The sequence below is a fragment of the Arachis duranensis genome, chromosome 7 (assembly GCF_000817695.3).
Source record: "Arachis duranensis cultivar V14167 chromosome 7, aradu.V14167.gnm2.J7QH, whole genome shotgun sequence".
In the NCBI taxonomy this organism is placed as follows: domain Eukaryota; kingdom Viridiplantae; phylum Streptophyta; class Magnoliopsida; order Fabales; family Fabaceae; genus Arachis; species Arachis duranensis.
The window spans coordinates 469,096-485,019 of NC_029778.3; the positions used below are offsets into that span (position 1 = coordinate 469,096).

The 15,924-nt window shown below is 39.1% G+C and overlaps 2 protein-coding genes across 3 annotated transcripts in view; one reads left to right on the forward strand and one right to left on the reverse strand.

Moving 5' to 3' along the window:
* The window catches only part of LOC107496184 (UDP-glycosyltransferase 82A1), a 3,178-nt gene extending 299 nt beyond the window's left edge, over nucleotides 1–2,879 (forward strand). The window contains exons 1-2 of the mRNA XM_016117388.3: nucleotides 1–254; nucleotides 1,884–2,879. The exon at nucleotides 1–254 is cut by the window's left edge and continues 299 nt beyond it. Of these exons, the coding sequence (XP_015972874.2) occupies nucleotides 1–254; nucleotides 1,884–2,740 (1,111 nt within the window). The 3' untranslated portion in view covers nucleotides 2,741–2,879. The remainder of the gene's footprint in view (nucleotides 255–1,883) is intronic.
* Nucleotides 2,880–3,754: 875 nt separating this feature from the next.
* Nucleotides 3,755–4,815, reverse strand: LOC107496185 (uncharacterized). Of its 2 annotated transcripts, none has more exons than XM_016117389.3 (3): nucleotides 4,461–4,815; nucleotides 4,275–4,368; nucleotides 3,755–4,128 (listed from the first exon to the last, which is right to left on the reverse strand). In XM_016117389.3, the coding sequence occupies exons 1-3, from the start codon at nucleotides 4,520–4,522 to the stop codon at nucleotides 3,937–3,939; spliced, it is 348 nt and encodes a 115-aa protein (XP_015972875.1). In that variant the 5' UTR covers nucleotides 4,523–4,815; the 3' UTR covers nucleotides 3,755–3,936. The 2 variants fall into 2 exon arrangements, with proteins under 2 accessions (XP_015972875.1, XP_015972876.1); XM_016117390.3 differs by having other exon boundaries at nucleotides 4,275–4,359; nucleotides 4,461–4,808.
* Nucleotides 4,816–15,924: the final 11,109 nt, after the last annotated feature.

The window sequence follows — 15,924 nt, forward strand, 5'->3', positions numbered from 1 at the left end:
GGCGCCAGATTTCTTCGAGATAGAGTGGGCAATGGAGAAGTGGATGCCAAGTGAGGTGGAGAAGGTGGTGATGGGTGAGAAGGTGAAGGGAGAGGTGATATGTGTGGTGGTTGACCTGTTGGCCTCCTGGGCCATAGAGGTAGCCTCCACCTGCGGGATCCCCTGTGCCGGCTTCTGGCCCGCCATGTTCGCCTCTTACCGCTTGATCTCCTCCATTCCTCACTTGCTCCAAGCTGGCCTCATTTCTCACACAGGTCTCTCTCAACACTCTACATACAACTTACTAACACACTTAATTAACACTAATAATCAATAATTCATAACAAAACATAGAAACCATTATGAGCAATTATTGTAAATGAATTAAGTTATTAGAGATATGATTAACGAATAACGATAAGAGTGAGAGGAATAAATTTTACTATATCTATTACTAAATTTTGTATACCAAACATAAAAATTACTAGTGAAATAATAAAAAAACATGCATATTAGTTTTATATTAAAAAGTAACTAATTAATTATTATAAATATTTATGTATAAATATATATTATTTAATTTAATTTTAATATATATTTTATATCATAATTGATTTAGTACTTAATTTTTAATATATATTTAATAGAGGAATGCTAGAACGTCAGTAACTTTAGTGTTTTGTAACTATTAATTTGTCATTAATAATATTTTTAATGGTGTGATATTACATCTAATAGTAAAAGATCACTCACTTTTATTTTAATGATTAAGTGCTAACCAAAAAACACAAAAGTTGCTAGCCTAGACTTTTTCTTTAATATAGCTGTAGTTTTATTTCGTTTGTTCTATATATTTATTTTGAGAAAATTAATGCGTCTAAGAATCAAATCCGTCTAAATATAATTGATATGCATGCACAATTTTTTCTTTCATCTAAGACAAAATCATCCACAAGAATATATATCCTCAGTAGATGGCAGTAAGCATGTGGCATATATAAATGCGTTTTATTTTGAGATGGACATCCATAATAAATGCCGCTTCCTTTGTCATGTCGGTATGAGGATTATGCTACTACACCAAGTTGTGCGTCGAGTTTCCATTTAGCCACACCCATTGTTTTTGTGCAACTCCTTCCATTAAAAATTCCAACGGAATTCCTCGTACACTAGTAGTATTATTTTTTGTGGTCGTTATATGTCCTCTATTATTTCTACTAACAAAAATAATTTTGGGATTTAGTAACGTGGCTGGTTGACAAAATAACAGAAATCTAATAAATACGTATTCAACGAGAAAAACGCGTATAAGAATCACAAAAGATATAGGAGTAGGAGTATTTTCTACAGGAAAAGTCTAGTTGCCATTAACTTGTGTGTTTTTTGATTAGTATTTAACCATCAAAATAAAAGTGAATGATTTTTTATCATTAGATGTAATATTACACAATTAAAAACATTATTAATAACCAATTGATAGTTATAAAACACTAAAATTGTTGCCCCCTAACATTATTCCTCTTTCCTATAATACGACTCCATCCATTTGTATTAAATAATGCTTCGCATCCATTATGATTTATGAGAGAAAAAGTAGTATTTTGATCGACAAGTATGGAAGTTTTATTGAGTTCCCTATGATATGACTCATCAGATGCAACAATTGAGTTACGTAAAAGTTAATGTGTGTGAAGCAAAGAGATGTGCGGTATATGTCATGTTACACACATTATGAACAATAATGTTACATAAGGAATACAATTTATTATTTTTAATTACTTCTTTATTAATTTTAAATACTAAATATTATAGTAAAACTAAATTTGAGTAGAATAAAAGTAAAGTATTATTTTAAAATATTGACTAATATTGGCCGATAACGTTTGTTTTTTTTGGCATGGCAGGGCTTCCGAAAGAGGAAGGGAAAAATGGGATTGTAAGTGAGGCGCCGATAATTTCAACGGAGGATCTACCTTGGCTGATTGGAACAGTAGCAGCAAAGAAAGCTAGATTCAAATTCTGGAGGAGAAGTATGGAGAGATCAAGGAAGCTGAAGTGGTTGCTGGTGAACTCGTTTGCGGATGAAAGAAGAGTGGGTGATGATTCAGATTTATCATCAGATCCAAGGGTGTATCCCATAAGCGCTATTATAATAAATAGGCATAGGAGGACGATTAGCTTGTGGGAAGAAGACAGGAGCTGCATGAAGTGGCTTGAAAGGCAGGAAGCAAGGTCGGTTGTATACGTGTCATTCGGAAGCTGGGTGAGTCCGATAGGGGAGGCAAGGGTGCGGAGCCTCGCACTCGCACTGGAGGCTACAGGGAGGCCATTCCTTTGGGTGCTGAGGTCCACTTCAGGGTGGCGTGAGGGCTTGCCAGCTGGCTTTGTGGAGAGGACCAGTGGCAGAGGCAGGGTTGTGTGTTGGGCCCCCCAGACGGAGATCCTGCAGCACCGCTCTGTGGGATGCTACCTCACTCACTGCGGCTGGAACTCCACCTTGGAGGCTTTGCAGTTCCGAGTGAGGCTGCTCTGCTACCCTCTCGCGGGCGACCAGTTCTTGAACTGCGCCTACATCGTGCAGGTTTGGAGAGTGGGTGTGAGACTGAATGGGTTTGGAGAGAGGGATGTGGATGAAGGAGTGGGCAGGGTGATGCAGGATGAGCACATGGATGCCCGCTTGGCCTCTCTACACCAAGCTGCTATCGTTGCCGCTGGGCCTCCCCTCTTGAACCACTTTCTCCAACAAATTTCCATACACTAGCCGCTTCCCAGGCCTCTCATTCTCTACTATTAACTTCTCACCATTTTCTTCATTTCTTCTTTCTATGCACAACACTATCAACAATGTCAGCTATATATGACTTCTGGCCTAATTTCATGCTACAAACTACAAAGTCAGAAAGCTTTTACCACTTGCGGACAAAAAGTAATTAATTCAATAAGGTAAATGGTAATTAAAAAATATTAAATAAAATAAATTTAAACCATTTTAAAATAATTTTTTATTGTATTCTAAATATTTTTATTAAATAATACTAACAATGAATGTTTTTAATAAAAACGGTTAATATTAACTCAAATGCAAAACAAACATAAGAAAAAAATTAATATATATAAATTTAATTTTAATGTATCAATAGATTAAAGAGTTATATAAGGTCCTCCAATTATATATTCATGCGTTCAGAAAATTTTTAAATAATAAATTTAGATTATTTTTGCTAATATGATAATAGAAATTTATATAATAAAAAGTACATAATTTAGATTATTTTATTTTTCATTATTTACTTTTAATATTAGAAATAAAAATATACAAAATATGTGAAAAAAATGATATTCGGCTTCGTTACAAATATTGATGGTTGCAAACTAGTTTCGTCGTCGTTGACTCCCTTGTTTACTATAAGCTTCGTATATATAACTGTGAGAGGAAAAGAAATATAAATTTTAAATTTGGAGAGAAAAAAGTCCAACATGTGTTCCGCTACATTGACACATATATAGATACGCCATAACAATAATAATTAGAAGTTTGGTCATCAGCTTCCAAACTCAGTCAACTTAATAGTTTTACCTTCTTCCCTATGAACAGTTGTGAATTAGCAAATATATATTGCTCGAAACAGCGTGAGGAATATATCTTCTTAATATAAATAAAGAACAAAATAAGTATGTGAGTGTGAGTTTTCTGCGGATCAATAGAGGGGGCGTAACATGTATTGATGCCATGCATGAAAGGAATGGTTGGGTTATGGTTATGCGCGTTGCAATGTAACTGAATCCACCTGCCCTGCCTGCTCCGTAGTAGGGTGGCGTTCTTCGTTCATTAAAAATATGTTTACAAGAAATTGAAATAAATGTTGCTCACTCTTACTGCTCTTAATTGGTTGTTGTAATATAAAAAGAAACACATTCCAAATAAAAAATATTGGTACATCTGATGCATGAAGTTGACTAATTGAGGGAGTTGTGTTTGTTGGAGATGTGGGTGCTTTGACACCTTCTCTTTCTATTTTGCAGGAATTCCTGAAGCGATCTCTTGACGGAAAGGCCTCGCGACGCGTACATTAGCAATGCTTGTGTTTGTATGCCAACAATCCTCTCTTCCACTTTTTGACTACTTGCCACCCATATTATCACTCTTGCCTACGCACATACATATGCATACACATACACACTTTCAATACTGGGCCTCTCTAGTTTTTCTTTTCTCCATATGGGCCTACAACTCTGAAACATTGGGCCTAGCTAGAGCTTCTACAAAAAACAAAAGAATAATATTATATTATTACCTGGAGTTCCGTTATGTCAAACATGCAGCTGCGTCCATCGTGAATAATGCCTACAAGTTTATTGTGAAGCTCCAACATCTCATTCCTACAAATTCTTCCAGAAAATAAAAATGACCAGGTCAGTGCAAGAAGAATTCCATAAGTTGTTTATTTATTGACAAGAAAAAAAAAAGGTCGTCCGCTCACATGGAACGATGATGGGAGGATGAAGAACGAAGGCGGAGATCCAGGCAGCAGTTTCGCTTCATATATTAAATTGGTTTGACAAATGGCGCTATGACAGCATTGAACTCATGAAGAATATAATGTATGTATGAGGAAGAATGATACAGATAGCAAGCAACATTAAACTTTCAAGTGGAGACAGAGACAGAAGTGAAAGCTAAGGTTTATATAATATATAATAAGAAGGGGAGATCGAGAAGGAGATGGAAGAAATGAATAGAGAATAGAATAGAAGAGATGGTTATTGTCATTGTTATTGGCATTGCAAAGGGGGCAAAGGGGCACGTGGGAAATGAGATACACATGGCCAAAACTTTTGAATACGATTATAGCTTCTCGCATCTCATATCTCTTTGCGCACCTGCTTATTCAAAAATCAATTAATGCCTTTGCAACTGAATGTGTATTTTCATGTGGCTTGTATTAGTTGGCAGCCACCCCTGCTTGCTCTTTTGATGTTGAACATTACCCAATTTGGCAATTAGGCCACTTGCTATAGTCCAGTTGGTTTTACTTTCTTTGTGTTACCCCTCTTATTGCATTTCGTAATGTGTCTCTGCCTTTTTTCCACGTGATACAATTCCTCAAAATATCTCCTTTTTTCATATATTTTTTTTCCGAAAAATATACATACTTGCTTAGCTCCATCGCTTCATATCATTGAGGTCAAGATAGATCCGAGGGTAATAATCCAATTTTTACTTTTATATTCTACTTCTTAGCAAGCCTATATTTACTTTCAACATTTAATCCAATAATAATAATAATAATAATAATAATAAATGACGTAAAACTCATGACAATCAAAAGCATACACTCTTTTGCTTGTGGCACATGAGGATTGTGTAGGTGTTTTCATGTGTCATGTGCCACGTGGGTTTTTATATGTTTATTTATTTGTATTTGCTTTCAATTAAGCATATGATATGTGAAATCATGTACTGACCTAATAAGCTGGCCTAATTTACTGAAATTCAATGAGGCAGTGAGACACAAGAATAAAAATCAGAGTGCGTGCCTATTCTTTTTTTATTAAATATATGTTTCATTCATTTGAAATATAGAATTAGTATTTTTAAGGGACAAATAGTTTTTTAATATTATTATGTAGTATTTTTTCCCCCTTATATCTATTACATGTTAATTATAAAACTATTGATTATGTAGCATAACTTATACATAATAGACAACTAAAGTCAGTAGCTAGCACTTAAAAAAAGGAGATAAATGCAAATACCCTTCCAAGTAGACTATTCTGGTAAATCTTCAGCAAAAACCCCTTCTTCACATAATACACGATTTCCAGTAGAATAGTCATGGTTCGAATAAACTGAAAATACTAAAATAGTATAACCACACAAAAAAGAAGATATGAATAAAAAGTCCACGAAAGATGGGGCACGAGATCTAACCCTTACAAGACACGAAAACATGGCTAACAATTAGGCAATTATGAGACAGTTATATTGTGTGGTAAATACCGTAAGAGCAGAGCATTCTGTAGACATTTTGTCCCAGTTTATTTTGAAGTAAAAACGATAGGGTGTAAATTTGCTGACAGCTTAATTATTATTCAATATTGAATAGTGGTGCTTTAGTTTTTACTTTCGGGTTTCGAGAATATGTTTATTAACATAGATTAAGTTCAATTTTTCAAAAGAGAGGCTAAGGCCTAGCAAAGAAATTAAAACCCCAGGTGGTAGCTGCATCGTTCGTATATAAGACTAATATATATAAGAGGCAAACTCCAAGGGAGAAACCAGCTCTACAGAAGCAGAATTAGCCATGGCGCCACGCTTAGCAAGAACATTCGTGCAGTAATTTGTCCCAAATAAGCAGTCTTCATAAAACCCATGGACCCAACCACCATTTTCATTCCTAATGAGCAACTAGACCACCACGCAATGGATTTACATCTTCGCTTTGCATTGCCCAACGTGGCTAAAATGATTCAGTTTGAATGAATTTAAACACATTTTTCGCATGTAAAAATAATGAGTATTATTGGAGGCATTTATTTCTTTGTCACGTGGATAACACAAGTGGGGAGTGAGAGCTATAGGACAGCAAAACGAAGAGAAGAATAAAACTCTGGTTAGAATATTTTATTTTAGCACCGATCCAAACCGAAACAATGAAGAAATGATAACTTATGAGACAGGTTCTTTTCTTCAAAAGTGATTATTTACCAAAAAGAACGAGTTAGGAAACATGCAATAAAAAGCAAAGATGAAAGGAAGAGGCCAGGAACACCATCCATTCATTCCCACAAATGTCCGAAGATTATGGCCACGCAAAATGGAGAATAGAGATGGACCCGTACTCGCTTCGCTACAATATTACTTGGGAAAATACGTGACTGATGAATTTTGGTGAAAGATTAAATTCTTTTAGATGATTAGATGATTTTTATGGCTTGAGATTGGGTGGTAGGAGTACCTACAATTGCAATTAGGAGCCTTTCAGATAAAGACGCTAAAAATGTCTTTTTATAAAGATATTTTTTAATAATTAAAATTTAATACATATAATTGATTAAATCGTGTTATTTTTGTCAAAATTAGGCTAGACAAATTGATCTGACCGAAAAATAGTGAATCAAATTTTGAACTGGTCTAAATTAATATTATCTTTTATAAAAAATGACTACAATATCCTATTATAGAAAATGACTAAAGTACTTCTATTATATATATTAATTTTGAGAATCCTAAATTTTAGTCTTTTATTTTTTATCGTAGGATTAGGATATTATATATGTTAAATTTTAATTACTAAAAAATATCTTTAAAAAAAGATGTTTTAAGCGTTGTGGCTCCTTACAATTAATGAATGCTGATAAAATAGCTATTATTAATAAGTAAGGGAATTATAGAGTTTGATATTCTTTCTCACCTATAAAATTTCCGAAAGCTTATCAAGTCATTATAAGTAACGAAAATACCCGAGCTTAGATAACAAAAAAAAAACACTTAAATTTAATTTAAAAATAATTTATGAGGTCTGTCAATAAATTAAATATAATAAATAGAGATAAATTCAGCAAATAGTATATCTCGATATACAAAATATTATTTAGAATAAAAGACAAATCGATTTTTGACCTTTTTAAATGCGGATATTTTCGTTTCTTAATATTTAAAAATACATTTAAATCCCTTACTTTATAAAACACGGGACAATTATATCCTTTCATTGAATTGGAATTGAAAACAACAGAAAATACTGATGTGAAAGGGTGGAGTCTTAGCTGTCTGTTTTGGTTGCTGATATGAATGGAAAACAAATTTTAAATGGACAAATCAGTTTTTGTGACTCAAAATGACGTCGTTACCATACCTGAGCCCTATTTGATCGAAATCTTTGGACGAATCCATGGGCGTTGATGCTGCGATGGGTCCATGACGAGTGAAGGGAGTTCTTCATGCACAAGACCTGGAGGGGGATCTTCATGCGCTGTGTCAGGAGGATATGAACGAGACGGGTTGCGCCAAAGTGCTTCTGCGTCGTCTATGCCATTATGTACAAGTCAAGAACAACTAGTAACGCTAATAGAATATTTTTCGGGTGTCCATTCTTCATGGTAAGTTACTACTTTTTCAATAGTTGGATGAGCCTGTAATGGGTGTTAATGGATGATTTTTCTGAAAATTTTCTCCAGACTAAAGAATGGTACTACCAGTACTTTGTTTGGCTGGATGAACACCTGAAAGAAATTAGGGCCATAGAGCCTCAAGCATTATGTGCTGCGGATGAAGTTAAGAAAAAATACGTTGAAGAACATCTGTTTCGAAATCAGGCTATGGAGAAAAAAATGGAGGAGTTAGAGAGGAAGATGCGATTGAAAAGAAAAAAAATATAAATTTGTGGCATATTACTGTGATTGGTGTAGTAGTTATTGTTGTTGCTGTATGTATCTTAGAAGGGTAAAGATGATTGATGTATATGGTGATGTTGTAATAAAAATTGTCATTGCTGACTTTTTAATGAAAAGTCTATTTGTGGACTGAATCCATTTTTTTTAAGTTAGAACAGCTAAACAATATTGCAAGTCAAGAATTATATAAGATAGTAATTTTTGATAGATTGTAACCAAAATGTTACAAAGTATCTGGTTTAATCCAAAACATAACTAAACAACATAAGTTTACCAAAAAATAAGAAAATGTCTGGTTGGCATGTAAACAAGTTTGTTAAGCTATGATAGTTCGAAAGCATTATTCACTTCATGCTAATAACTAGGAAAAAAATAGAAATCATGCAGCTGTGTTCACTTCTTCTGATGCTTGAGAATTCTTGTGGTGCCATTGCTAGCTGCTTTCAAGGTCTCCTTCGATGGTCTTCCACTGGTGCTTTTGCTTTGAGTTTGTTGTGTGTGTGGTGGTGAATTTACACTTGCTGGTAGCCTGACAATTGATTGCTTGGGTCTGAATTTAGGGGCAACAGCTTTAAATTTTGGTTGGTCCACTCTTGGCAGCTGGGATAGAGGCTTGAATGGAGTCTGTGCTGGAATAGATAGTTGGTCCATAACTGGTGCAGCAACTAGTGCAGTCTCTAATGCTTTTCCAGTACTAGGGTCAGCAAATTTTTTACCTTGTAATTGGTTTTGATCTTATGTAACAAAAATACAGCAAGGTAATCAAATGGGGTAATTAATTAGTCCTTAAAAAATATGTATATTGACATCATTGTTTTTACCACTAACTAATTTTAAAAAGTATAAAAGATCCTAAAGTATTATTGGTGTTTGCTTACCTCTAGTTGAGAGGCTGATTGTGAAAGGAGAAGCAGAACTTGTGAGTTATCAACAGTCTTCTTGAATTTTTTCTTCTTTGGTTTGAAGTTGTTTGAAACTCTTTTACAAATTTTATAGTTATGTCCTTTCTCATTACATAAGTCTTTTGGTTATAAAAATTGAAATATACACACAAAATTATTTTATTTTTAGTATTCTATAATTTTAATACTGAAAAGAAAATTAGAGACAAATTTAAAAAAGAAACTACTCAAATAAAGATGTTAAAAATACTTTTTTTTATGAAAATGTTTTGTATAAAAGTATGATTTATTTATTTGGCCACATTTTAAATAAAAACAACACTTTTATAATATATCAAAATCTAATCCTTCAATTTATTATTTAAGAGTAAAAAATTTTTTTTATATAAAGACAATTATAAAATTTTCACTATCCACCATTTAAAAATGTTGTCCTATCTTTATTCTTCTTATTTAATTAATTATTTAATTTATCTTTGCATGTATTTATCTTTCAATGGCAGAATCCAAACACACTCTAAAAATTAGGTATATACTGAAATAAAGAAAGGAATTACTTATATTAAGAATTGGTAACTAGCTAAACTATATTCAACAATTCTTTCCTTCGTTATATAAAGTTATCAATTTCCTTCAATAATAACGATCTGCAACCATCATCCAAATTGAGTCCCACCCCTTGTTTTCGGTTTTCAAGAAGAAGATGGTAAAAGCAACGTGACCAAAATGCTTCTTTCAATTGGATTTGGACCTCTTAGCATGGAACCACAAGGTATTGTTAGACATAGAATCTATTTATAATACTCTAGATACATTTATACAGTAATTAATTAAATATATCTCATAACTCGTATTACTTTTTATAATTATTATAGAACATTTTTATTAAAATTTAGTTAATATTTAATTATTAAAAAAACGTATAATTTTACACTATTAAATATAATTTTATATTATTAAAAATATTAATGATGATTAATTAATGACTATAAATTATAAAATGTGCTGACTTTCTAACACTACTAATCATTATAATTAAATTTTATTCTTTAGCCAAATAGATAATAGGAGAGGTGGGTTCTCACATTCAGATTATAATGAAACATGCAATAAAAAGCAAAGATGAAAGGAAGAGGCCAGGAACACCATCCATTCATTCCCACAAAAGTCCGAAGACTATGGCCACGCAAAATGGAGAATAGAGATGGACCCGTACTCGCTTCGCTACATGGGAAAATACGTGAGGGACGAATTTTGGTGAAAGATTAAAAATTTTGTAGATGATTAGATAATTTTTATCATTTTATGGCTTGAGATTGGGCGGAAGGAGTACCTACAATTACAATTAATGGATGCTGATAAAATGGCTATTAATAAGTAAGGGAATTAATTATAGAGTTTGATATTCTTTCTCTGAAACCTATAAAATTTTCGAAAGTTTATCAAGTCATTATAAGTAACGAAAATACCTGAGTTTAGATAACAAAAAAAAAACACTTAAATTTATGTTCGTTGTCGGGTTCCGAACAGATCGGGTGGACAGATGTAGGGGTGAGGTCGCCTCAGTTCTGGTCACGCTGGTTGCGGGTTGGCCGAGCTAGCGAGCACTTGTGCTGGTGAACGGACGAAGGGAGGGGCCACCTGCAAAGACACTCCGACGCCCAAGTCAGGTATTGTGCAGGCGGGAAAAGTGATGTGGAAAAGTGACGTACCTCGAGGGAAGAGCCAATCTTCCCCTTATATACATGTCAGTCGTGGGCCCCTTGTGAGGACAGGCCCATATTTCCAAGGACATCGTCCTGTAGCCGCGTGTGGGTCGTACAAGACACGTGTCCGGGTCGTTTGGAGGGTGAGTAGCCGGGTCGGGTGGAGCTCGAACCAGGACCGACCCGTCGCTTCTTTGGGCCGGGTCGTAACAGTGCCCCCACGCGCCAATGGTAGTCGTGGGAGGTACCAATGGCGTGTTGTCTCGTTTCTCTCTTGGGGCCATCTGGTCGGTTGTTCGTGATAAGGACGTGCCCTTTATGCGCGTGTCCTTTGGTTGCGCCAGCAACCGTTTCGTCGCATCGTTCCCCGTGCTGAGCATTAAATGCTCATAATGGGGCGTAAAACCCTGACTGAAAAGACAGTTCTGCCCCCAGACGTTTCGCGCTTCCTGGGGTAGTTTTTAAACGGGCCAGTTTGAGCAACCCTTTCTTTCTTTTGCGTCTTCTCTTTTCTGCCATCTTCCTGCTCCCAAACCCCATTATTCCTTTGCTGTGCTGTTTGTGCGCTTCTCCCTCCATACCTTTCTTCAACGCTGCTCCGTCGTTCTTCCCCCAATCCAGGTAATTTTCGAATCGCACTTCTTCTTTTATGCATTATTTGCATGTCTGTTGTTTGGTTTTTTGCTGTTGTTGTGTAGCTTTTTAATTGCGACTAGATGTGTTAGGGGGGGAAGTACCATTCCAGGGTAGGCTTTTCTTGCTCTATTCGTGATTTAGTGTCGATTGGTTTTAGTCGGGAAGTCGTGGGGGGTGGTATCTGTATTCGGCTTGAGCAACCGATCTCTTAGACTGACTGGATGGTCCCCCCATGTAGGTATGGCTCGCACGGTTTCCCCGGGCATCCGTTAACCCCGCGGCGTATGATCCCTATGCTTGGGTTGTTTCCGATTTGAAGGATTCGCCCAACCAAATGGGCGAGGAGGAGCTCACCGAGTTCCGACAAGCCGGGTACTTGTGCGGAGGGACCGACGAGGAATCTAATTACGACGTTTTCGTCCCGGCTCCTCACGAGCGGTTATATGAAATCAACTTCCACCACCCCCGAGTCGCCGACTGGATTTGGTTCTACAAGTCCATGTTCACCCAGGTCGGCGTTCGTATTCCGTTCTCAGCCTTCCAAATGGCGCTTTTAAGCCGAATTTCCGTGTCACCGTCGCAGTTGCATCCGAACAGTTGGGCCTCAATCCGCTGTTTCGAGATGGTCTGTGAATACCTCGAACTGCCGGTGTCCGTGGATGTCTTCCTCTTCTTCTTTACCCTCACAAACCCTTCCAAGGAGGGGAAACATAAAAAAGGGTTCATGTCCTTCCGGTCTGCCCAAGGTCGGAGGATTTCTGGTTTGTTTGAAAACTCTTATCACGGGTTTAAGGACAAATATTTCAAAGTCCGCCCTGTCAAAGGTCGTCACCCCTTCTGGTTGTCGTTGGAGGGAGTACGGCTCATCCCGACCTATTGGAGTTTCGGGGCAGGGTCCAATACCTTTATCAAGGTAACCTATAACGGCATGTCGGCGGTGGATAAGCAGATCGCCGAAGTGTTGGTAGCGGTTTTTGGGAAGAACCTAGTCAATCCCCACCTCCTTATGGGTGACCGGGAGTCCGGTCGTAATTATATTTGTGAGGAACTTGTACTTTACCCTTTATCTTTTCGTTTTTATTGGTATTTCGTGGTGATTAACCGATCTTCTTTACTTTCCTGCAGTGGAGATGTCTGCGTCGGTGACAGGTCTTCCCAACTTGCTCCAAACTTTCCTCATGGCCAGCGATGATGAAGGAGATAATGACAAATCTGCTGCCGAAACGTCTACAATTCCTCTAGAGGACAAAACCATTTCAGGGCAGGAGGCCGTGGTTGACGGGACCGGGACCTCGGCCCAAGCTGCCCAGGCCGAGGGCGAGAAAACGGTTCATGCCTCTCCCTTTCACGAAGTGGTGGGCCAAGGGGGTTCGACGTCTGCCCCTGAAGTTGATGATGACGTGGAGGTGGTCCCTAACCCTAAAAGGAAAAGGAAGACGTCTTCTAGTCCCGAGGGGGTCCTCACCGTCATGGAGAGGAATTTTGATGCAAGCAACTTCATAGATACCCAATTGATCCCTGGTACTGAGGAGTACTTCCACGAGTCTTCCCTTGCCGGGCAAGCGAGGTGGATATACCGAACACTTCTGCGGGAAGCCGTGATAGCCCGGAAGGCCGAGTTTGAGCTGTCCGGGATGGAGTCCCTCCGCAGGAGGTTGGAGGCGAGTGGGAAGGCCAATAATGAGTTAAAAAATGAAGTTGAAACTCTCCGGGAGCAGTTGACCCAGTCAAACGAGAAACTCGATGCCGCCGAGAAAAAGGCTACTGCAGCCGAGCAGAAGGCTGCTGCCGCCGAGCAGAAGGCCACAACTGCTGAGAATAAACAGAAGGAGTCAGCCGCATCGGTGGAACGGTTGGTCGAGCGTGAAATGACTTTGGAAAGTCAGGTTGGTGCGGCGCAGAAGCGTGTGGCCGAAATTGAGAAAGAGAAGCAGGCCGCGGAGGCCGAACTGTCAACATGGAAGGCGAAGTATAAGGACGTCGTCAAACAGGGCAAGGGTGCGATCTTGGCTACCGAGAAAGCCCTCAAAGCTCAAATTAAGATTGTTGCCCCTGAATTCGACACGTCGGCAATTGGTGTTCGCAAAATTATTCAGGATGGCAAGGTTGTCGACGTCCCCATGAAATGAATCTTCTGTTTACAGTTTCTGTCTAGCCGCTTTGTTTTGACTTGTAAACTATTTCAGTTTTAGCCGTTTTTGGCTTGTGAACAATTTGGTGTTAGCCATTTTATTTTGGCTTGTGATCAATGACCGTTTTAATCGTTTGCCCGAGTTGTCGTGACAAACTTCTCCTTATTCGTTTGGTTGTATCTCCGTTTCTATTAACCGTTTTTGGTTTATTGTCGTTACTCATATTAATGGCCCATGGCCTTTCGCGTAGTCGTTGCGATTGTGGTTGACGGGTTCCCGGGGTGATCAGTCCCGGGGACGCGCGTCGTCGTTGGACGTGGCGGTTTATCTGAAAAATTGAGCGACAAAATAGGAGAGAAAATTTGCACAAGTATATCTTATTCGGTAGTTGTATAAAGGACTCGTAAGTCGCTATGAGAAGTTCAAAAGTTAAATTTGCGAATTAACAACTTAGCTAGCTTGGTCGGTTTGTCAGGCCTTCTTCTAGGAGTAGAACCTTCTTAGGTTGTCCGCATTCCATGTTCTCGGGACTTCTTTGCCGTCAAGCCTTTCTAGCTTGAATGCTCCTTTTCCCATCACTTTCCTGATTCTATAGGGGCCTTCCCAGTTAGCCGCTAGCTTGCCTTCTCCGGGGGTCGGCAGGCCGATGTCGTTTCGCCTCAGGACGAGGTCGTTTGGCTCGAATTCCCTCTTGAGCACTTTGGTGTTGTAGCGCAGAGCCACTCTTTGTTTTAGCGCCGTTTCTGTCAAATGGGCCATCTCCCTGGCTTCATCTATCAGGTCCTTTTCTACGGTTTCCTCCACTCCCTTTAGGAGCAACCGCGGGCTTGGTTCCCCGATCTCCACGGGTATCACCGCGTCCACACCGTACGTTAGTCGGAAAGGAGTTTCTTTAGTGGATGACTGTTCGGTCGTTCGGTAGGACCAGAGAACCGCTGCTAGTTCATCGGCCCAAGCACCCTTTTTATTGTCCAACCTCTTCTTCAGCCCTGAAAGGATAACCTTGTTGGCGGACTCCACTTGTCCGTTCGTCCGAGGGTGTTCTACCGAATAGAACCTTTGCCTTACACCCAGGCCGCTGAGAAATTCCGTGAACTTCTTGTCCGTAAACTGTGTGCCGTTGTCCGAGATGACGACTTCCGGTATCCCGAATCGTGTTATAACCTGCCTCCACATGAATTTTCTGCAATTGGCCGAGGATATGCTAGCTAGTGGCTCAGCTTCTATCCACTTGGTATAGTAATCAATTGCAACTATGAGATATTTGACCTGCCCAGGGCCGACCGGGAAGGGCCCCAAGAGGTCGACTCCCCACTGAGCGAATGGTCGTGAGGTCGTTAGCAAGCTTAACTCGGAGGCCGGTGCCCTGGCGAAGTTGGCGTTCTGTTGGCACTTTACGCACTTTTTGACAAACTCTTTGGAATCTGCCATCATCGACGGCCAGTAGTATCCAGCTCGGATTAATTTCCTTGCTAGGGCTTTGCCCCCGATGTGGTGTCCACAGCAGCCCTCATGGACTTCCCTGAGGACGTAGTCCGTTTGGTCGGGGCGTAGGCACTTTAGTAGGGGTTGGCTGAGCCCTTTCCTGAACAGCTGTCCTTGGATGACGGCGTATTTGGCCGCTTCTCTTCTTAATTTCGCCGCATCCTTTTCATCACCAGGGACTCGGCCGTGTTCCAGGAAGTCGGTGATGGGGTCTAGCCATGAAGAACTTAGGGTTGTCATGTGCAGTGCAATTGCTGGTTCTCTTGTCATGCCTTGGATGAGAGACCGGTTCCCCTCCCCTGGCTTTGTGCTGGCCAACTTCGATAGAAGGTCTGCCCGTGTGTTCCTTTCTCTGGGTACGTGATGGACCGTGACCTCTTCGAACTTTTGGCTCAAACTTTTAACCTTTTCCAAGTACTTCAGTAGCAGGGGGTCTTTGGCTTGGTAGCTGCCGTTTACTTGGGAAGTGACGACTTGGGAATCGCTGCATATTTCCAGCCCTCTTGCGCCGACTTCTGCCGCTAGGGTTAAGCCTCCTATGAGGGCTTCGTATTCTGCTTGGTTGTTCGAGATGGGAAACTCGAATCTAATCGACTGTTCGTATACAACCCCAATCGGGCTTTCCAAGATGATCCCGGCACCTCCGAAGGTCTGGTTGGAGGCTCCGTCCACATGGAGCTTCCACCG